The sequence below is a fragment of the Cyanistes caeruleus genome, chromosome 9, assembly GCF_971803275.1.
Source record: "Cyanistes caeruleus chromosome 9, bCyaCae1.hap1.1, whole genome shotgun sequence".
Taxonomy (NCBI): Eukaryota; Metazoa; Chordata; class Aves; order Passeriformes; family Paridae; genus Cyanistes; species Cyanistes caeruleus.
The window spans coordinates 30,617,682-30,641,609 of NC_141709.1; the positions used below are offsets into that span (position 1 = coordinate 30,617,682).

Below are 23,928 nucleotides of genomic sequence, written 5' to 3' on the forward strand. Positions count from 1 at the left end.
GGGTATTTAAATTTAGCTTTTCTGCACCCTTCGCGTGATTTCAGGCAATTCCCATGCTGCAAATAAATCAGCATTATGGTCTCACATGCTCAAGGGGAGTGGAAAGCATCCATTTCTCCCTGCAAAGACCCCCACATCCACAGAAACAAAACAAAGAGGTGTGGGTCAGCTCCAGGGGGCTGCATGGAATAAGCTGTTCCATACCCCCTCTTTCCTCAGCCTGCTATAAATACATATTACAGCTCACTCAGCCAAGGAGTAACAAAGCAAGGAAAATTAGGACAAAGAGGATTACCCAAGAGTTATTTCCCCTTTTAAATTTTTTTATACAAAGGCCTGATGTTAATTGAGTATTCCTGGTGACAAGAAGGCTGCGAGAAACTTAGCCCTGAAGAACTAAATCCCAGGGGATTTTACTGCATTGCAAGTGCCTTTCCCTGAGACTTTTCCCTCAAAGCCCTCCAGGGCTTGGCATCCCTCAGTGTTTTCTTGCTAGGAGCCCATGGATAGCACAGGGCTCTGCTGCAGTGCCAGGAAATGGGGGAGCAGTGGTCACTCATCCACTGTTCACCAAATATCTGCACAAATCCAGCCCCACGCTGCAGGCAAAGCCCTGAGGGATGCGTGGGAATCCATGGATCTTTTAATAGACTGACTGGAATCTTCTGGCACCCCTCTCCACCAGGTGAAGCAAACTCGAAAACATTTTAATTCAGAATGGGCTCCGAGAGTGAAGCCAGGGAACGCCAGGAAAGAGGGGAAGTGACTTATCCTTAAAATATGAAGTATTGTTCAATCAGGAACACGCTCGGGACACGGCTGATCTGCCAGGCCTCTGCAGGACACGCTCAGCCCCACGGATATCCCCACTCTGCAGCAGCTCCTGGCACACCCCTGGTACCCAAAGTGTGGGCAGCAACCTGCCCTCACTTCCCAGGAACAGGGGAGCACCTGCTTTATCTCGATTGAGATGATTCCCTGATTAAATTCACCAAACACACCTCCTGTAGGCACTGACATGGTGAATGCCACACTTCCTACCAGGCTTTCAAAACCCCAGCTCATTCCTTGAGGTGAGCAAGACAGCAGGGTTTATCTTGCCTCAAATAAAATCCCTCTGGCTTGCTATAATCTCTTTTTTCTTGTGATTATTTTTTGATATTATCAGCCTCTCCAATGTGTCAGATTTCCTTCCTCTCTTTTTCTGTGAGATTTCTCTGTCAGGCTCTGGCAGTGACCAGGGAGTGATGGAGAGCAGGGTGGTGCTAGACCAGCTGGAATCACAGAATCATTTAGGTGGAAGAGGGCCTTAAGATTGTTGCCTCACTTGTCTTGTCTCAAGTTGCCTTTTCCTTCAATTTATCACCAAATACTTGATGTAATTTTTCCTGACTTCTTGAAGCACAAGGCAACTGGAGAGCTGGCCAGACAGAGTCTGCTACCAGCCACATCACAGTTTTGGGACAAGGTAAAAATTAAAAATGAAATAATTTTAAAGGGATTTCCCCCTCCATAGAGAGGGGTAAATGGAGCAGCCTGTTGTCCTGGGTCAGGGGGTGTGGGGCAAAGTCTGGTGGGTGCTGACAGCTCAAGTGTTCCCATCTGGGGACAGGGAAGGGCAGCAAAGAGAGACCAGAGGCATCTGAAGCATCACACACGAGCTAAACACCACCTCTGAAGCCTGCTGCAAAGTTAAAAACAACGTCAGGCAGCAGGCATTGGTGCAAAGCAAAAATGGAAAATGAGCCATGCAGGTTTTCTGTGCATCCTGTGGGAACCTGGAATGCATTCTGCAGTTTTGGGGTCTCTGCCATCAGCCCCCCAAGCTCTGTATTCCCATTTGTTTCTCACCTGCTCCAAAAGTGCTGGGTTTTCAGAAAAACACATGAAAAAATAAAGTTTGTCCAGCAACCTGCAGAAAATAGGTCAAGCCCTGGTAGAAGAGCCATCACCATCTTAACAGGGACTGGCACTCCTTGCTGTTCCCAGATGCTGGGCTGGAAAATATCTCAGGGCTGACTTATCTGAGTGCCCACAGACCTTCCCAGAAATAAATGACAGAAATAAATGTGAGTGATGGCTTCCAAACTCAGCTCACAAAGTTTTACGATGGGCTGAGCCTCCTGTGAAGCATCACCAAGGCAGCTCTTTATTGTGATACAGCTGGGAGGAAGCAGCCAAAACGTTTTGAAGAAATTCAAAAGTTTTCCAAGAACAGAATAAGAAGGAAAACAAAGAAGGAATTTAATATGCAGCCCACAACTGCTTGGAAAGCTCAGTGATGCAGTTAGAGGAGTTGCTCACAGGGAGGGGGATCCAAGGCTGGAAAGGCAGGAGGGAGCAGTGGTCACTTATCTTTCCAGAGGGTGAGGGATGGGGGGAGCACTGCTCACAGATAAAAGCTCATGCTTCATGTTTTTATCAGTGCAGCTCTGTTCCTCTGCTTGCAAGTCCCAGATTAGCAGGGATGGAGGAGGAGGAGGAGCACAAATCTTAAAAGCAACACGAAACTTGATTTTTTCAATGAAATGAATAACTTATAAAAAAGGAGAACCAGACAGAAATCCCTGTGAACCCCCTCAGAAGGGCGTGTGTGTGTGTCCAGCCCCCTGTGGGCAGTGCTGCCTCCCGCAGTCCTGGCAGGAAGCACCTTGGCAGCCACCCCGGCCCCAGCCCCAGAGCAGGAAGGGCAGAGCCATTTCTCACTGACAAAGGAAAACAAGTCCCAGCTCTCCCCTCCGGAACCAGGCAGGCAGAGGCTGCTCCACCTGCTCCGCTGGCACATTTCGGAACCAGGCATCACCTCCTGACACGGCAGCGCATCCTCCCCCTCCGTCCATGAAAGGCTTTGGCTCGCCCCAATCTCTCCACAGTGGAAACCACAACGTGGGGCCAACAGAATTGCACAGGTCGTTCACAAATTTAGCAGGATTTGGATTTAGCTGCCACCTTGGCCACATCCCAAAGCTGCACACACAGCTCAGCTACCACCCCAGGAGTCTCTATCCTGAATAACACCACAGCTGAGGGTGGATCTTCCCACCAACAGCTCAGACTTTTTTTTAATTCAACCAACTTTCCATGTCCAACACTCATCCTCCCATTATTCTACGGAATGTGGGACAGGGGGACAGGGAATCAAGCAGCTCAGGGAGGTCACTTACCACCAAGTACAGCATGGTGTATAGGGAGAAGGACGCGTGCCCAGAGAAGAAGGATTTCCTGCAAAACAAAGCAGGTGCTCAGAAGCAGCCAGTATAATCCTCAATATTATAATTCTCCCTTAATACAGTGAGCTGCCTGTGGCATCTGAGGCTGCCAGTGCACAGGGACTCTCAACCCCCAGTTCTTTGGGTTATAAAACCCCTGTTATCCGCCCTGCTTGCTGGTGAGGCAGAAAGCGAACGGATGGACAGGATGCTCGCATTGTTTGTCCCTTCCTGGCCTACTCATGGGACAGCAGTTATTTCCAGGATAGCCCAATAACTCATCATCTCGCCTCAAATAACCGGGAAACCCGAAAGAAACGAGAAGAGAGCAACTTCTCCAGCTGCTTGATTGCAGCATGGGGAATGTGCCCTTGGAAAAGTCAAAATTTGGCGTCTGATGGATGTGACAGAGCTCCAAGGGGAGGCACTGGCAGCCCTGCCTGTGTGGTGGAGCCTTTCCTGAGGAGAAGCTCTGCTGTGACACACGGGACAGCTCGGGCTGCTCACCATGAGCTCAGCTCTGGGGGTGAATTCCCACACAGAGCGGCAGCTCAGGGAAACAATAGTGTAGGAGGAAAGAGAAAGGAAAAGAAATATTATTCAGCTGAGTGCCACACTTCCCAAGGGAAACTGCTGCTCACTGGAAAACAGATTTTTTGGGCCTTTGCAGAAAAAGCAGCATTTCATAGAATTCTAGAATGGTTTGTGCTGCAAGGGACATCAAAGACCAACTCATTCCACCCTCCTGCTATGGGTAGGGACAGCTTTCACTAGACCAGGTTGTTTAGACCCCCATCTAAGATAGACTTGAACATTTCCAGGGGTGGGGCATCCACAGCTTCTCTGGAAAATCTATTCCAGTGCCTCCCCACCTTCACAGGGAAGAATTTCACCCTAATATCCAAGCTAACCCCAGTCTCAGTTTCAGATTCAAACCCTCTACTGCTGACAGAGAAACCCGAGGCACATTTAGTGGCAGCAGCCCTTGGCTTTGGGCTCACCTGGCTTCCTGCACCCTGCTGTCATTTCCCCTGCAGGTGTAGTTCTGGATGTAAACTCCCTTGGCGCAGTTGATGGTGGAGAAATCCAAGTCACAAACCGCCAGGAAATGCGGCCGCAAGCGCCCGACGGACACTTTGGCAATGTCTGTGAAGGACTGGCTGATGGCGCAGCCGAAAACAAAGCAGCCCACTTGCTTGTAGAGAGCTGCCACGTAGGGGTTCTGGATGAAGGAGCGGGATTTCTCCTTCAGGTAGTGGATGCGGTAGAGCTCTCCCGTTATGATCTGCGAGGGAAGCACAACAGAGAGGTCAGGGAGCGGGGAAACGGCTGAGCAAAAGCAGGGGGTGGGTGTGAACTCAGGGCTGCGGGATCCCAAAGCAGGAATCTGCTCCTGACATGGCCCAGTGTCTGTCCATCCTCCCCCTCCTTCCTCCCAGTGCTCGGGATGTTTATGGAGAAGTCCAATAAACAAAACAAAAAAGGGTAGATTTTTTGGGTTAGCACGTTGGCCTATCTCTACAAAAGTGAAATAACACCCTGGCATAGTGGGAAAAGAAAATTGACATAAAGAATTGGTGTGTGCTGGGAAGGAGAGGCCAGACACACTACCCCTCTTATCAAACTGATTTTGGAGGAAAAGAAACCCACAGCCTGCTTATCTTCCTCCCTCAAAATCATTTACACAACAATGGAAGAAACAGAAAGTCCCAAATTTTTCAGATTCTGGCCCAAAACTTGCTGCCAGCAGACCCAATTCAGACCTCTCAAGGCCTCCAAAAGGTCCAGCTATTTTGGGGCATTTCAAGGGGTCTTGCCATCATCACATGGCAGCAGATTGTGTTTTTCTTGTGTCAGGGGTGCTGAGGTTTGACAATATCACCATAAATCACTGTCAGGGAGCAGAGGATCCAACTTCCCACACTCATGACTCTTAAAAGGCAGGTTAATGAAAATCAGGCTGTGAAATGAAGCCCAAAAGTCTCACCTCTCCCAAAGAGCCAAAGGTTTAAATTGTTCTCCATCACGCTACACATCTAAATTTTAAGCTCCAGATTTACAGCTTTAGGATTTCATTCATTACTCCAAACGTTTTTTATACCTGAGTAATAAATTGAGGCAGAGGTTTTGGGAGGTTTTTTTGTTGTGGTTTTTATTTTTTTGGATGCCCCCTTGTCCCTGCCTCTCTGTAGTCACGAGGACTTTGATATGTCAGGAAAAATGCCTTCATGTTAATCCCTTTCTGGAGCAGCCAGCAATATTCCTCCTGGTGTGGCAGCCTGCCAGCCATAAGCAGGAGACGAGGCTCCCCTGCCTACCTTTTTTAAAAGCTTGGCACAACCTTTGGAAACTAATAAACTGGAAAAGCATGGCAATTAGGCTAAGAAGAGTGAAGCTGTATCATTGTTTGAACTCACTGGTACCAAGGCTTGAAAAAACAAAGGTTGACCTAAGGCAGCTGAAATTGCAGCTAAGCAGGCTTTATCAAAGAGAGATACAACTGTAATAACAGAGAATAAATACCAAGCTAGAGCAGCTACCATGCACAGAAGTTCTTTGAGTGGCTGCACCACCATTTGGGGTTTGCATGTCACAGCTGAGATTTCCTCTTGGAAATCTGGTAGTGACCAAGGCTTGTTTAGGGAGCTGCATCATTTCAATCCTCACAGTCTCCAAAGACCACGGTTTATCTCCATTTTGAACCTCTTTCCAGCACAAGCTGCCAGCCAGGAAACCCACAGGCGTGAGGCCTGCAGAGGGTGGTTGTCCTGGATGGACACGGAGGCTCCTGCACAAGGGCAGGTCCCCTCCCAAAAGCCCAAATTCACAGGAAAGGGAGCTCTGAGGCTCTCGTGGCTTTCACAAAGGGAAGACCAGACAAATTAAGGATGATATCTGATACTGGGAGATGTGCCATTACTGCAAACTCACAAAAAGATCCATGCAAACCTGAGGCTCTTGGCCTGGGGAAAGGCATGTGACCATTTTAAACAGGGACCAACAAAAGTCTGGGGAATTAATATTTTTCTCTCACTGTTGGTGGTCTGGGTAATTGCACACATGTAGCAGATTGTAAACTGGAGCCTTCATTCCCTCAATGAAATGCTGCTGGGTACCCAGGAACCCTCCCCAGTTAGTGAAAGCCGTGGATCAACTTAATGAGAAGATAAAAATTGGGTAAAACTTGGTTTTTTGGCAGTGCTGTCCCAGATAAAGCAGGATGGTGAAAAACTAATGCAGCACAGATGTGCACAGACTGGAAGGGCACCCTGAAAAGAAAACAAGTTTTAAAGATATCAAGATCTTCTCCTGCCTTGCACTCCTGGTGAGCCATCCACACAGGACATCTGCCATTCCCAGGTGATGGGCACAATTCCCTGGCACACATATTTTAAAAAGTTGGTCAGTAGAGAGAAGCCAACATCAAACTTTTCTGTCTGTGAATGCTTTCTGCAGACTTTCAGTTGTCAAATCCATTTTACTGTTATTATAAGGTATCACCAGCAATCCATTAGCCTGCCATTAGAGCTTTTCTAGCCACTTGCTTTTGGTACAACATTCTCTGTGCTAATCACATTGCAGCGTGTCACCTTCAGCTGTAAACCAGCCAGCTAATCCAGGTGTGTAACTTAGATCACCTAGCAAATTAATTTTATTAGGAATTTTTCATAGCCCTCCAAGACCTGTCAGGTGTGGGGACACGGTGCCACAGCAGTGGTAGCCCTACAAGGCTCAGGAAGAGGAGTGTCACCTTCCCCTGGCCATCCAAGGGACCACCAACATCACATCAAGCAGGGCAGCCAGGAGAGAGGTGAGAGTGCATAGCCCAGGGGCATGAGCCTCTCCAGTGTCATCTGCATGGAAATTTGACTGAAGCCAGTAAATAGACAGGTATTCAAACCAAATGCATATCCTCTCCCATCCTGATGGAAGCCAAGGTCTCGCCTCTGCCGTTTACTTAGCAAACTCTCTGGGTGTCCTCAAGCCACTTAAAACATGACCTGGACCTTTTTACCCCAGGCTAGACTGGCTGTGACACCACATAAATCAAGGGTGTGAAATTTTGGCTGCTCCATCCCAAAAGCCATCCCTGGAAGTCCTCGTAACCAACTGCCCTGCCTTCCAAAGGCAAAAGATGTGAGCGAAAGGAGAGGAGTCAGTGCTTTGTGGATTTGGAAGGAATTCCTATTATGCTACAGTAATGCTGGTATCTGGGTTACATCTGAAAAAGGAGGTCAGGCTGACTTGAATTTTCCATGCAGACTGCCATAGCAAAGAAATCTGTTCCTTCAGTTCCTTGTTAGCCATTTGTGTCACTCAACAGCAAATAACTGAGCTTTTGAATTTACCTTATTAAGTTACATTTGTTGTGGGCACAGTGAAACCAGGGCAGAAACATCCAATTCTTTGGGGATTTTCTTTCTCTTTCAATTGACCTGCTATTTCGTGGTAGAGAGCTGATGGATCACACAGGCAGCTGATTATGTTTCCAGTTTCTGTTCCAACTCCTGTATTTGCCACTGCCTCATTAGGGATCAGAAGCACACTCTGCTTGGAGCTGGCGTGCCGATAGCTCCGGCAGTAATGCGAAAATGAGAGCCTTTTTCATTTCATTTTTATGGCTTTTCCACACTCAGGGGTCATTCACCTGCAGGGTGAAGTTCTGCTGCATTTATAGAATTGGGGCCCTGGCACCTTTTGGGTTTGTGTTGGGGAGGGAGGGGGCAGAGGGACAGGGCAATTTTGGGGACCTGCTTTGCTGAGTGTGTCTATGTGGTCAGGGAATGATGGAGAGATGAGGAAATGATGGAGACATTCACCACACAAAGCAGCAAGGCTGAGGATGGGGTGTTACCAAAGCAGGCACTGTGCCATCCTAAAATCTCTGCTGCCCATGACATTCCATCTGTGAGGAAAGCTGAAAGGGGAACAAGTGCTCCTGACCTCTCCATTCCCAGCCCTCCCAGCTGAAGGAGCAAGAGGAAGGTGGCACCTCTGGGAAAGCACCTGAGCTGTTCTGGCAGCAGGTGAGAAGGAAAATGTAGGTACTTTTCACAGGGGAATTTCATCTTAGCTGGAAGTGTTTAAGCAACAACCAGGAGACAGCTCTTTTCTCCTGCCCCAGACCAGGCACACGTGGGCATCAGGAGGCTCAGCTCATGGGCTGAGTTCAGCTTTTTGGCTGACAAATAAAGCTCTTGCCATGCAATCATATCCTAGCTCTAGAAAAACTGGCAGAAGGAAAAGGAAGAGGCGTTGGGAAGGTGGGACATTAACTACATTTTACAGCGAGGACTCTGGGAATACGCTCCCCATGGAAGGTTTTAATTGTCTTTTAAAAATGGCTGTAATATGCCATCTCTTAAAAACCTAATACTAACCTGTTAAATTTTTCAGGCACTGGTTAGCTGAAAAGATGTATCCTTTCTTTGTTTTTTAAAGCTTATAAAATAGGCAAATACCACGAGTTATTTGAATAGGGACAAACCATGCCAAGTCTTTACTGACACTCAAGTGTTTTTGCCTCCACTCTGAACTCCTACTGGAGGGTGAATAAGTTCTTGTGAAGCACACAGACTTGCCCAAACAGCTTTGGGCCTGTTTACAAGCTTCAAGAGCAATCTCATTCCTCTCATTACAAGCTTTCATTTGTAAATGTTTGCAACTCCAGGCTTACAAAAGTCAAACAATCAGCAGAGGAGATGTGCACCGGGTAGATATCGGCATTAGCAGGACAAAGAGGTGCCAATAAAACCCCTGGGGGACACAGGAGGTTCTGGAGGTGGGACTTACTGCCAGGATGGCGATGAGGATGCCCGCAGCACACAGCACCGCGTCGTTGATGGTTTCCACGTTCTTCTGCGGGTACCTGATGCTGTCGTCGTCGCAGTAGAAGCCCCTCTGGTAGGGTTGGATTGTGCTTGTCTCGATGATGAGGAAGGGCAACCCGGCTACAAGGAAGGGGAGACAACAACCAAAGCCATCAGCAATACAGGCAAAACCAAGCAGCTCGCAAAAAAAAAACCCACCAAGCCAAAATTTAACTAGAAAACCTCTTGCAAACCACCCATCGCCATTCCTGGTGCTTTTCTTTCCATATCACTACCTTTCCAAAGGGAAAACAGTGATAGCATTGGGATTTGTTTTTCCAAGCTGGTCTTGCAGGGAAAAAGCATCTCCTCTGTTATGGTTATCAGATGTCTGCGCAGCCTGGTTCCAGTTAAGCCCTGTGCACTGCAAATATTAACTTACAGGAACAGACCCCTGGAGCAATCCCTCTGCAAAAGGCCATGAAAACCAATCTGGCACTTTTCTCCGGGGAGGGCCCAATGCTCTTCCGAGCGCACCGGGCAGAGCAGCCCAGAGCTGTGCAAACAAACACGGCAGGATCGAGTATCCGCAGGGCTTCTCTCCTACCTGGCCAGCCCAGCTACTCCATCCCCATCACTTCCCTGCCTTTGAAGCCTCACTCCTCTTTGCATTTTCGGGGTGTATTGACAGTTTTCTGCCGGTGTTCACACCTACTAATGCACCAACCATGTGCTTTGAGCAGCCAGGGGACACCCATCCAGAGCATCCACAAAAGCCGATGAACTCCCATCAGAGCCTGTTCACCTTCAGTCACAATAAGGCCACGTGAAGTCTGGGTTTTAAATACTGTCTGTAAACCCTCTGTGCAGGATTCCTGTGTCTGTACAGCTTGGCTGGATCTCTGCCCCAGGCAGGGAGCAGATCTGCTCAAGAACATGGGTCAGGACACACAGTACGGAAGGGACACCCAGAAATTGTGACATGTCCCTAACTCCGTGGGTTTTGAAGTTTTTCAGACAAATACAGCACTGCCTCAAACCTAGAAACACCTAGAAGGGTGTTTCCCAGCCACAGTGTCACCTTGGGCAGGGCACCCTCCTTCCCTTTGCCTCAGTTTCCATCTTTGCTGTTAAGCCCATCATCGAGAGGAGCACTACATCCCCACAAAACCAAGCCCCAATTTCCCTGAAACCCATGTTCAGAGTAAATCACAAGCCACAAGGTACAGGAAACCCTCCTCCCACCTGCAGAGCGAAACCCAGGTAAGGGGAAAAACAAATGCACAGTGGTTCCAGCTGTCCTTGGGCCAAGACAACAGGTCTCACACCCAGATCCTACCGAAGGCATTAGGGAATACTTGTCGACCACTAACTTGCTTAAGTATCTGTGGGTTTGTTTACACAGCTAGCAGTCAAAGACATCAGAGGGTTTTTCCTTCTAGAATGAAGAAAAATAATAAATAAAAAATGAAGCGCTCTTGGGTCTGACCCAAAGCTGTCCACAGTACATTTGCAGCGAACATCATCTCCTAGATATGATTAGCAAGGGCACCATCCATGTTTGTCCAGAAGTGTCATCAAAATAATGCTCCCCTTGTTCTCCACATGAACCACTCTCTGGATTTCACTTTGCGCAATCCACTTTGGCTCCTTTTCCTATATGTTAATGGGTTTGCCTAAGCCAGGATTACTACAGGGTTTTGTTAGTCTTAAGAAAAAACTCCATCACCTCTGAGCAGGGACAACACACACTGAAGTAAAATTTCCAGGTACCCAATAATGGTCTAGGCCACTGCTTAGGACCCCTTTCAGATCCTCTCAAAAACTCTGGAAATGGGTTAGTTGCAAGTTCTTGGCCCCGAGCTGCTTGGCAAGGCGGGACAGTTTCCACCACATGTATGAACCAGCGAGGAACAGTTTCAGAACTGCCCGCCCAGCTCAGATTTGGTAAATAAATTCGGACATCTCTTGTGAATCCAGTTGATCTTCATTCCGCGATTTAACCATTTTGATGCCCAGCCAGCTTGGCCCCAGAAGCCTGCCTATGATGCCAGCAATCCTGTTTTAATGGGCCACTTAAAAAATCCTTAGGTTTCCAGATGAGGGATGGCAGGGGGAGAAGCGCTAAGGTCGCTGGGCGCGATCCGGTTTCACGCGCGCCCGGCGCGGCGGCACGGGGTTGAACTCGGGGAGTAGACACACCACAGTTACGTGGCTCATTGTTATTCCTCCAGTTCCTCTTGTTAATGGCTTTCACATGACAGGTCTGTAAAACACATGTTCCCACAGACAATAAAACACATCTGAAAGCTAAAACCGGCCCTAAAAAAAAAGCAACTAAAAAAATAATAATAATAATAATAAAAAAGAGACAATAGTGTTCCTATATATTCTGTGAACCCAGGAATAATAAAGATTTGTTTCTCCTTCATTCATTGAGCAGCATGGGGTAGTATTTCTGTGCTTCAATTATATATGCACTTGCCACAGCTATAATAAGAGCATAAGTGACCTATATGGGACACATTTCCATAAAGTACATAGGCATAGTTTGGAAAATCCAATGGGTTTGTTTTCTCTCCTACAAACTTGTGGTTTAGTGGGATATTGCCAATCAAGTCTTGATATTTTTCCAGCAAAACACTAACCTCAGATTCCCTTTCTTTTTTTTTTTTTCCCTTCCCCTTTTTTAACATGAGAAACATAAACACACTCCCCTATAACTGAATGAATATTACTTAGAAGACATAACATGCCCTAGATTTTGAGAGTTGGGTGAGAGGCTGCTCTTTCACCCAAGGAATGGAAGACCCCAGTCCATGGAAAACAATAAACTGTTCTTAAGATGGCTCTTCTTCCACGAGGTTATTTCTTGGAGGACGGGTTGTCTGAAAGACTAGGTCACCACCCACGTTTTTTTTTTTGGCAAGGGGGTTCCAGCACAGAGAAAACTGTAGTGGTGGCAAAAGGCTGCCAGAGCATGGGCTTTGCAGAAAAAACACTACAGAGGGAAGTCTGGAAGAAGACAGAAAATTAAATGCAGAGAGAGATGCCTTTGGGATCCCTCAAACAAAACACCACAGAGACATTATTCACACTAGGAGATCTGCCCGAGGCAAAAGGATCCAGAAGTAGGGCTTAGAGCCCACACACCTTGGAAATGGAAGGCAAGCAGAATAGGGCTGTACTGTGAGGATGGAACATCTGGCCTCATCACCTCTCCTGCCCCAGTCTGCCTCTCTGAGTCAGCATTTTAACAGGGAATTCAGAGTGTGCATCCCTGGCTCCAGTGGTTTGGATCTACAGATTCAACAGCTGAACCCCATAAAGGTGTTAAGTCTCCAACCTCCACCACTTCCCATCCCTACACACGGTACTAAACTGTTGAGGATACAAGAGGTTCATTTCAGGAACTGAAGTGAATGACAGATGTACGGGACAGACAAAAAAATGACACTGATTTTGGGGATGTTCACTTCTCTCCAAAAATGGTACTATCTGGTCATTCTGTCTGTGGGTACAAGTCACCTACATGCACAGAATGACTGCAAAATATCTCTAGGAGCGCTGCAGAAGGACCTCACATCCTCCTTAATACTGGTATCTCCACACTGAGAAATGACACAGAAGCCTTTGGACCATGTCCTAGAGCATGGACACAACACTGGCACATCCAAAGGGACCTGTGCAACCAGAGAAGGGCTGCTATCCCCATCTCACAGGAAACTAAAGCATAAAACAAAGGGATTTGCTTCTTCCCATGCAATAAAGGCAGGGAAACATCACTGAAATTACCTTCTGACCTGCAACATCCTTCACAAGGTGAAGAAAAGTTTCTTTTCCTTGTACAACAGGGATGTTTTGCTTTAATAACAAGGGAACAAGGAAATCCCAACCACAAGCTTTTATCCAGCTATGCTGTAGGAGATCAAACACAGCTCCAAACCATGAGCACAATCGAATTCTCTCGGGGACTGATCTTGCCCCATCCAAAGGGGCTCAGCCCCGCTCCGAGCAGCACAGAGCAGGTGTGGACACTACAGAATTGTGTGAGGCACTGCGGGATGCTGTGGGGCTGGACACTGAAAAATGATGTTGCTTTTGTTGGGAGGAAGTCCAAGTGACTTGGTGACCTCTAACTGCTGGTGTCCTGTGCTAAGGTATTTCAGAGCAGGGCTTGAAGTTATTTGTCTTTCCATTTAACAAAGCCAATCGAGTTTGGAAATCTAGCACCAAGGAAAAAATATTCCTTTCTTTGGTCAGCACCTTTATTAAGAGGCAGTTAATGGGCAATAATCCTGGGAAGGCTGGCAGCTTGAAAACCAAAACCCCAGCACCAAGCCTAAACAAAACTCCGGTGTACTCTCTGACCAGCTTGAAATGTGCATAAAAATCAAAGGCGGGAGAAAAAAGGGCTCTGTGTTGGGTACAGCACTTTGAATCTCAGAGTCTTTGAAAAGTTAACACTTGTGCAGATTTAATGGGGGGAAAAAAATAATTTAAAAAGGGGATAAGCTTTCATTGGCCACTCATCAAAAAAGTGGAAGGAGCGGAAGGCAAGAGGCATTTGTGCAGTGACCCACCCAGGCCACTCTTCTCTTCCCAGCCCAGCCTTCACCTCTGCACCAAAATAAACACCATCACCACCTTTTCCTTTTAAAGGTCTGGTTTTGATAGAGTTTAGGGTTTTTTTTTTTTCTATTAAATCTTTGTTCTTTACCCCTGCAGGTCAGTGGGATGTTGCTGGCTATCTCAACAAAGCAATGGTAATTTCTAACAAGCATTCCATGATGCTTTTGCCTGCCACTCTCCAGGCCCTGGGTGTTCTTAGGGTTTCACTAGATTAGACATCGACCTAAATTTGTGAAAAAGACCATTAATTAATTTGGCAGGGCTGAGTGGGGTATCTAATTCCTTACTCAGGTCAGGCTCTGTAAATATTTGGGAACCTACAAGGCTTTCTATTTGAAGTACTTAGTGGCTGATCTTGGGTACATATAAACCTTATTTGGTTTACAATATTTGTACATATTTAAAAATGCATATAAACTAGATTAGCCTAAGGTAGGCTTTTATTTGGGCTTTAAAAGTTGGCTTCCCAAAACTTCCAGAGAAGAATTGCAGCACTGCAAGGCCAGCCTTGGCAACTACTGCAAGAGTGAGCAACTTTTGAAGCCAACTTACACTGTACATGTATAAATACATGTATAAATATATAAATAAAATTTAATAACCCAAAGAACAGAAGTATTTCCACATTTCTGCCGTATCAGGCACGTGCTGTCAATCAAAACAGAACCCAGCTCTGCAGCAGCACTGGGTGAATCTGGAGGAGTGTTAGGAGCGTGCTCAGCTAAAAAAATAATCTCATGGGACCAGATTTGCAGCCCAGCATCAGCCAAAATAAGGATCCTACTGCAGACTGGAGCAAGCTATTAAATTCAGATTTTAAAATGCCTTGAAAGCACCAGTGATGTGCTTCCATCCCAATGTGTTTTGACTGAATCTGGATACTTGAGGACAGCATATTCACAAGGACAAGGAGACAACTGGGCTAACCATCAGCTCTGCTGTTCTATTACCTGCACAGTCTTAATTGTTCTTCACTTTGATTCCAGCAGTCCAGCAGACTGATCTGTGCATCTGCCTGTATTTTGGAAACACATCTAATATCTCTGTTTGCAAAACAGATTCCCATTCAGCTCGATTACAGTTCCACTACTCTCAGCTACACAGACACATGAGGAGAGAAAATTCTCCACACAAACAAACCCTAGACTTTACAGTAAAACAGGTACCTGCTTTAGAGTACTAAAGAACCTATAAACAAGGATCAGTATATATTGTATTTCTCAGATTTGACCTGTTTGGAAAAGTTCTTGGGCACAATGGGTTGATTTCCACAGGAAAAACCCAAAAAACAAAAAAAACCAAACAAACAAACAAAAAAGAAAACTCACCAAAAAAAACCCTACTAAAATTAACTAAAAATTAGTTGATTTTCTATTTGCTGTAGGTTCCTTCATGTGACTCCCATGAACATTTTCCCTATCTATATCAATTTGTCTGGCATCCTTCCTATGAAGGGAGTGACATTTTTGCTGTCCATTTTACTATTTTTATTTTTCAGCTAGATCTTAGGGACTTCAAAGCAAACCTCACCATTTTAGGTCCACCAGATGCTACAGATTCCAAAAGACCTCCTAGTGGCAGACACAGGTTCATTTTGACTTAGATGATATTTTCTGGGTTCTTACTTTTTTGGGGTTCATTTGTTTTTAGGAAGATCTGCTTAATCAGGAACACTGGGCAAAACATCTTCTCATGCCTGTTAGTGCAACAGCAAACAAGAAGAAAGCTAAAAATATTTATTTTCTATATGGACAACCCTGTAACATTGGTGACCCCAGGCTGCAGAGGTATTTGAGAAGTGCCTTTAAAAGGAACCAAAGGTGGTGTCAGAAGTGACAGGTGTGGCCTGATGCCCAAACCCATCCCTGGAAGTGTTCAAGGCCAGGTTGGATGGGACTTTGAGCAACCTGGTCTAGTGGAAAGTGTCCCTGTACATGAAAAAGACAAGCTATAAGGTCCCTTCCAACCCAAATAATTCCATGATGTTCATCCTTTGTGGTTAATACCCCCCTGTGCAGCCTACAGCATATTTATTAACCCAGCCATTCTGGGGAGGATATTATTATAAAAATGTTCTTGGTCATGGATACTTTAAGCCAAATTCCAAATTATCCTCTTGCACTGCAAATTTCTCTGGATTTGAAACCAAGAGAAGGAATACTTCCTCATGTGGCTGGAACACAACGTGCTAGCCTCACGCTCCAAGAGCTCCAGATGAACAGGAATGCTGCCATTGTTTTTTTCTGGGAGAAAAAGTGCTTTTAGTGAGTAGCTGTCACCTATTTTCAAAGACAAAGACCATATAAAAAGGAAGAAAGAGAAGGGAATTCTACAAAGAGTGTTAAGTTGTTCCTCATGGGAGTTTGGCGTGAGCTGATGCATTAAAAAACCTTTAATATATTAAAGTGCACATTTATTTTCAGAATACCTCAGAATGTATTAATAAGAACAAAAGGTCTTATCCAAGCCACAGTATGTAGGTCCACATAAAATTCTGCATTTGTGGGGTAAAACAGATTTAAACCAGACTGGCCAACCAGTAAATTTGGAGAGGGTGAATATAAAAGACATTACCAACAGGAATCCAGAGCCAGCTCCAGCCAAACATGATGGAAACAGCAAATTTGGAGAGGGTGAATATAAAAGACATTACCAACAGGAATCCAGAGCCAGCTCCAGCCAAACATGATGGAAACAGCAAATTTGGAGAGGGTGAATATAAAAGACATTACCAACAGGAATCCAGAGCCAGCTCCAGCCAAACTTGATGGAAACAAAGCCATTATTTCACATTGTCTACAGCAAGGGATAAAATGCAGCACCCATGAAAACCCCGAAGTGTCAACACCTTTTGAGGCACCTCTGCTTTGGAAGTCTCACAGATATGACAAGCCTGACCTAGGATGACCCAGACTGAAGAGAGGGGAAAAATTTAAAAAAAAAAAAAGAAATTAAAGATGTGCCTGTGAACTCTGCAATGCTGAAGGCAAGCAGCTGGTGTGAAAAACACACAGTGTTATGTTTTCAATTACAAATGGAGCGGGCAGGGTTTGCTCTGCTGGTCAGTGGGGTTTGGAACGAGCCTCTCACCACCACTCCTCTGGGCTCTGCCTTCGAGGAAGGGCTCAGGCCCCTGCCCAGCCCCAGCAACACCCAACACCCCCTTTCTTTTGGGGGGAAATCTAAGAGATTTCTGCCAAAATGGTGGGTGAGCAAAGCAGTTGCTCCCCTCCATCCCTGGCATCCCCCTGGCTGGGTGAACACCAATATTTCCCCATGTTATCACAGCTCTGTTCTACTCATGTAGAATCACAGAATGATAGAAAAGGTTGGGTTTGAAGGAACCTTTAAAGTCACCTGGTTGCAACTCTTGCACAGGGATGTCACCCACTAGATCAGGTCGCTCAGGGCCACATCCAACCAATTCACCACCCTCTAATCAAAAGGAAAATTTTGTGAGCTGTAGGTACTGTTTTGATACATAAAATAGCAAGGAAAAATTCCTTATCTCAGCCCCCAAACACCCAGACACAGAAGCCCTGGCTCCTCCTCTTTGCACAAGCACCCCAAAGCAAAACAAGAACAGGTAGAAATATAAAACTGTAGCCAGTATAATGCAGCCAACAAAATTCTATTATTTTTAACTCAGTAAACACACAAAGCATATGAAACAAAAATAAAGCCAGTAAACCCTGTCAACATTAGGTCTCTAAAAAAAAAAAATTCATCAAACTTCATCACTGAATTTCCCAAACATCTTCCTGAGCACCGTGGCCAGGCAGTGCCACTGTAATTAAGGACATTTTTGGGAGCAACTGCCCCTGTGCAGGAGGCAGCAGAGCTCCTGGCCATAGCCCTGAGCCTGCCACCAGTAGCTTTTTGACCCAGTTCTGTCAATGTACCTATTGTAAATGCAAAATCCTTCTTTGGATTTGAAGCAGCAGCCACCTGCACAAATAAGGCTGGGTTATAACTCTGTAACCCAATACAAGCACTGGAAGCTTAAAAAGTTTGTATTCCAAAAAGCACTTCTGACCTCTTCCTTAAAGGTTCACTAATCACTTTTAATTCATAATTTATTTCCTCTTAATATACTTGCTTTATGTAATGCCCCCCTTTCTTCCCCCCGCCTTCCTCTCCTCCTTTCTTTTTTTCTGGAAGTTCCCCAGGAGAAAATGGTATTACACAACTCCCTTGATTAACTGGAAATGAAGCTTTTTCCCCTCGGTAGTCGCGATTTGGTAGAGTTTCCAGGACATAAAGCATGGCCCAGAGTGCTGAAAGGCAGAGAGACGTGGGTGGAAGTGATCCAAAGGCCCTTAAAGTGATGGGGGGTTGATCTTGGTGGTCCCCAGAGCAGAGCTCTGTGAGGCTTTGCCTATTTATCAACAGGTTAAAAAAGTGTAATATCACCATTCCTCTTGTTCCTCTGTATTTTGACTGCACAGAGTGGCATCCTAATGTATAGCAATACATGATAGAACTGAGATTGTGCTGGTAATATTAAAATAAAAAAGAAATAAAAATCACTCTCTTAATTAAAATAGTTTTGTATTACAGGGAAAGGAGACTTTGCAGGGGAAGGAGGAGGTATGACAGCTGCTGCCTTGGCCATGCTGACACCTCCCTGCCCACAGAAGTTCAAGTTACTTTGGTGAAAAGCAGCTGGGAATGGAGTATTTTGGAGGCAAGACGTCACCTGCAGTGACACCAGAGGTGTCCACCCCGTACTGCACACAAGGACTTACCTACCCTGGCCCATCTGCCCCTGGATGTGACCCTGTGAATTGTCTGCGCCCCTGAAAGCCAAACTGATTTTTTGGGGACAGCACGGCTCCGTGCTGCACACCATCTCGGACCTCTGGGTGCTTTTATCCCTCTAGGAAACTGAAAATTCTGCAAATCCAGTGTAATAGCAACACTGAAAATTTCAGCACCGTGTTCTGCAAGCACAGGGTCGGGCAGGGTGGGCACAGCCACCTTGTTACCCCCAGCCCCTTTCCCATGCACAGCCCAAATGTCACTAAAGGACACAAAATGATTCACACAAACACTTTTCAGTGTTAGAACAGGAAAGAACCAGCTTTTATTTTCTGACTCCAGTATTTATAGATTCTCAACAACGACCAGGGATTGGATAATTAAGTTACCACCTTCCCAAGCACACTGGGCATGCAAAACACATCCATCAAAAGGCGTTTCTTAGAAGGAAAGCATACACATCTATGTTTACAGTTGCTTTCCTGGGAAAGCAGCTACAGTTATGAAAAACAAGATCAGAAGACTTAATTTTCAGGGTGACACCCAAACCTGCCCATAAGAGCTGCATTTTGCAGGCAGGTGACATCTCATAACCCTGATTCTTTAAGGGACAGGATGAATTGGGCTGCATCCGAATGGCACAGGCAAGGCCCAAAGCTCTATTCACACCGACTCCAGGGACACAACATGTACCATGCCTTTTAAAACCAAAAATTAAGAACTCCCAGTTTCCCATTTCCAGCCTCCTGCAGCAATGCTGTGCCCTGCTGTCAAGGAACTTGTGAATAAATTGTGGAAAGAAGGTTAAAGAAGCCCAAGGGAATAGGAGTCCCTTTTTCTTTATTGCAGTTAATTTTGACAAAGGCTCTTCTGTTTCCTCTCCTCCCCCCTTTTTTTTCTTTTTGGAAGGGCTTCATGCCAAGCTGCATTATTCCTCTTCACCATGGTACTGCCATGAAACCCGCCTGGTATGTTTGCCTGAAAACTGCAGGTTTTCATGGAAATTGTTTTCATCTCAACAACTACTCCCTTTGTCACCTCAGACATGAAAAGAGGAGGAGAAGGGCTCAGGCTCAAATCCCATCCCAGCAACAAAGCATCCACGAGAAAGCACCACAACCTTCCAAACCCAGCACCACAAAAACCTGCCCTCCCAACAGAGCGGAAACCCTCCACAAACCCTTTTACCACCTCACTCAGAACACCAGTGCAACTGCAAACCCATGAGAGATGCTGTGCACAGCCCCTGTTGGAAGCACTGAGGCTTGGGGGACAAAAAAAAAAAAAGCATCCCATTGGTGGGATTGTTTTGAAGTATTTTTGAAGTGGAAATAGTTTCTTTTCTTGCTGCCCATCGTGGCAACCGGAGCCCTCTGGCTCCTGTCAGCAAGGCAGGAGCTCCTCAGGGGTGTCCTCTATTTCCAGCCTATTTACTGCCCTGCTGAGAAAGAAGCCTATAGATGCTCCAGTTCTCAGATTTGGGACTTTGGAGGGACTGGGTTATTCAACAAACCAACCCTTTCTAAACACTGTCAAAGGAGTGATTTGATGCCTTTCAGTGCTTACCATACAAAACGCTGAAAGACCAGCGGACTTCAAAAGCCACAGGAGCGGAGCTGGAGTTTGGCAGGAGTTCATTAGCTGCCTGTGTCCTTCTGTGTGTGGCTTGTAATTACATGCAGACCTGGTGCCAAATCCTCATCTACTGAGGGGTACCAATTAACGTGCTGCTGGATGATTCACAGGTAGCTGATGTTGAGATTTATACACCCGGCATGCCAAATAGCCCATGCTTTATTATTATTATTATTATTATTATTATTATTATTATTACTATTACTACTACTATTACTATTGTTATTATTAATTTTAAGCTGGCCCTTTCCCCCCTCTTTTCAAGTTATCATATAAAAACAAGGTTTTTGGCAGTAAAATTTGGATTGTCCAGCCTGTCTCTAGGGCCACACATTGGTGGGCCTGATCCTGCTGACACTGTGTACCACATCTGCAGGGAAATGCACATCTCTTGGAGCATGGGCCATGGGATTGAGAGTTAAACCGCCCACTGTGGTTTCCTTTTGTAAAAAGCAGAGGTTTTCTGCTCCAAAGAGAAAAAATATAAAATTGAGGTATGATTTGCACTCTATACTTGGCTTTCCTGCTGCTTGCACCCTCTTACTCCTACAGGTAGCAAAGCAACAACAGCAGACGATTTAAGAGCAGCTGGGGGAGCTGGGGAAGCAGGTAACTAAAAGTGATAATTTATTTTTGGAAGTGGAAATGTACACAAAATTGTATCTCCTGTAGGAAAACATAACAGCTGTTAGTTTCTCTGACAAAAGATTAAAAAAAACAACCACCCAAAACAAAAAAAAGCCTTTCTTCTCTTATTTGAAATCTGCACCCCTTTGCCTCTCTTAGTGGAGATCTGCATCCCTTTGCAGCCAGCTGGCTCCCAATGCAGCCCTTGGCAATCAAAACCTTGGGAAGTCAAACACAACAGCATGGAAGTGAGCCTTTTGTTTTCCTGTTTTGTCATTCCTGTCTTGTGTTTGATCCCAAGATTTCTCAGGCTAGAGGGAAACCATGGGCCCACTGGAGCATCTTGGCACTGACTGGGCACAGGTCTCCAAGCTCACTGGTTTGCCACTGCTGATGGTTTTCCCGTGGGGAGCAGGGAGACCCAGGCCTCATCTCCTTCTGCTTGACCTTCTCTTTTCCAAAAAACACTGCTCCTCAGCCCTGGGGGACAACAGTTCCAGGAGGGCTGCAAGTACAACCCAACGCTCGCACCGCTTTATCCTCCTCTAATAAAGCTTTCACTGCATTTGACACGACACAGGTCTTGTCCAGCCATGAAAGCTTTCCTGCTTATCAGGAGAATTTTTAATCAACCAGCAGGGAAAACATGGCCTGACATTTTATTGCTTCCTTGTGCTTTGCTTTTAGATGTTTCAGTTTCTTCCAGCTTGTACTCTTGCTAATCTCTTTAGCCAGGGATCAGTGGAAAGCCTCGAGTTTTCCATGCCCAGCAGCTTCCTCCAGGTCATTTGGAGCCAGGGCAGGCAGAGGAGCGTGGGGACAGTGGGGGGTTTATGGTGGGATGGAGAAGAAGGCACCAAGCTCTCGATTCACTGCAGGTTCTGGAACAGGGTTTCGTCCTGGCCACAATTACAAAACAACAAACAACGTCTGTGGGGAAGGGTCATAAGAAGTTCAGCTTTCCTCTATTAAAACCATCTGGTGCCTATAAAAAACCCCAACTGGTTGGTTGGGATGGTTGGTAGCACCTCCTCCCCGCTCGGCTCTTCCTGGCACCTGACGGGAACGTGGTGGCACCAGAGGTGTCCCAGTGAGGGTCAGGGCTGCCATGGGAACAGGGGGCCTGGCAGACACCCCCTCCACTTTGCACCCCTCCTGCTGCAAGGAAGGTGCCCCAGCATCCACCTCATTCCACCTCTTATCTGAGCCAGGGCTTCTTTACGAGGTGCCTGTCCCCTCAGGAACGCCAGCTCCTGCCAGAGTGCCCTCAGTGAGCCCCTGAGAGGGCTGAGCTTTCTGTGCAAAATAAAACATCCCTGTGAGGCCTGCGTGGGACCCTGCAAAGGGTTTCTCCAGGTCACAGTCACCAACGGGTCCCCCTCCAGCATCAACAGCGAGAGGCACCGCCAAACCTGCAGGGGATGGGAACCTTTATTAAAAAAACAACAACAACAAAAAAACCTAAACCTCTCCTTTGTTTCCAACAGAAATAAAAGAAAGGGGGGTGAAAAAAAAAAAAAAAAAAAAAAGGAAAAGAAAGGAGAGGAGAGCTTAGACTCAGTTCCCCAGCCTGTAACACAAAACCAGGCTGTGCTGGGAAACCTTACACCACACAGCATCCAGCTCATGTACTCCTGCTCCGCTCGCCGCCTCCCGGATGCTTCCCCAAGCCCAAACTGCCCTTGAGAGAAGCCAAGCCTCAGCCTCTGCTGAAAAGCCTCTTTGTTTGGATTCCCTTTCCAAATCAGCGTATCCTGAGATTGAACTCCCTTCCACCCCTCTGCAGGGCTTTTTTAATGTTGGGATGCCTTTGGCAGCAGGCAGATCTGCCAGCAGGTTTGCGGTCCCGTAATAGCGCTCAGCCCGCCCAGCCGGGGCACACTCAGCACGAGGAACTCTCTCCACGATAAAGGAGAGAAAGGCAGGGAACAAGAAAGTATTGCAGAATTACTTCAAAAGATCCTTTAATCATGAATTGTGAACAGAGGAGCTAAGTTCTCCTTAATTAAACAATAGCTTTAATCAGCCTTCAGTAGCTGGCATTACTCACGGGGTGGTGAGGCCCTGGCACAGGGTGCCCAGAGGAGCTGTGGCTGCCCCAGCTCTGGAAGTGTCCAAGGCCAGGCTGGACAGGACTTGGAGCAACCTGGAAGAATGGAAGGTGTCTCTGCCCATGGCAGGGAGTTGGAACAACATGAGTTTTAAGGTCCCTTCCCCCCCAAACCCTTCCATTGAGTGACATTAAGGCACACCAGTAAGCTGACCATTCTGTCTTCCTTAAACTGGCACCACTGAAAGGAAACCAGACAAGGCATCAAAGAAAGCCAGGCACGAGGTCTGGACCACGCAGACATCACCCAGAGGGTCTGGCTCCAAGTATTGCCTTGAGCTTTCCATGCAGCCCCCAGGCCATCACTCACTGAGGCCTCCAAGACAGACCCCAAGTCCATCACTCACTGTACACAGAAATAAAATGCATTTTCTTGCACTGCCCACTCTGTCTGCAAACCCAGGGCACAACTGTGCTACATCCATACAGCCCCTGACAGGCAACAGGGCTCTCCTGTGTCCCTTGGGACTTGCAAATGCCCCCAAATCCTGCGTTCCCACAAAAGGCAGGGACATGGTGCTCCCAGGGCAGGATCTCTGCTCTAGCACTGACCCAGCTGGGACCCACAGGCAGCACCAAGGCAATCATTTCACTCCCCAGAGAAAACACAGCAGATCTTGCAGCATGGGAGTGCTATTGAGAATACCAGCCCTACACCTCACCCTGACACTAAAGAGAAAACCCTCTTCTCCAAAAGCAGCCTCAGGCCCAGGCCGGAGCAATTTCACAGGGGAAGAAGGTGTTTTTCACTTGCAGGCAGCTTTCATTTACCTCAGTAAAGTTACATCTTTCCCTCTGAAAGCAAAACACTGAGATTTAAGCAGGTGGATTTTCAGGCTGTGGACCCAATAGCCACTTGTGGCAGAAAACTTCAGCAAGAGCAAAAGCAAAGTAGCTGTTGTTATACCCACAATCCTGATGTATCCCAAACACTATCCCACTTGTCTGGCAATTTCAAACATGCTGCATGCCTAGATTCTGCAGTGGCTCTGAGAGTTTTACAGACTGGAAAACTTCTTTGCTTAATAAATGATCAACTGATAAATCAGAAAGCCTGATTTATCAAAAACAGGTTTTCTCCAAAATGCTATCCGGCTTTTCCATGGGTTTTGCATTTGGCAAAGATTCATAGCAGCTCAGTCAG

General features: G+C 46.4%; 1 protein-coding gene across 1 annotated transcript in view; it reads right to left on the reverse strand.

Annotated features, from left to right (window-relative positions):
* Window positions 1–23,928, reverse strand: part of PLPP3 (phospholipid phosphatase 3) — a 42,831-nt gene that overhangs the window by 8,212 nt on the left and 10,691 nt on the right. The window contains exons 2-4 of the mRNA XM_086841635.1: window positions 9,003–9,160; window positions 4,211–4,494; window positions 3,165–3,222 (exon numbers count right to left, since the gene is read on the reverse strand). Of these exons, the coding sequence (XP_086697761.1) occupies window positions 3,165–3,222; window positions 4,211–4,494; window positions 9,003–9,160 (500 nt within the window). The remainder of the gene's footprint in view (window positions 1–3,164; window positions 3,223–4,210; window positions 4,495–9,002; window positions 9,161–23,928) is intronic.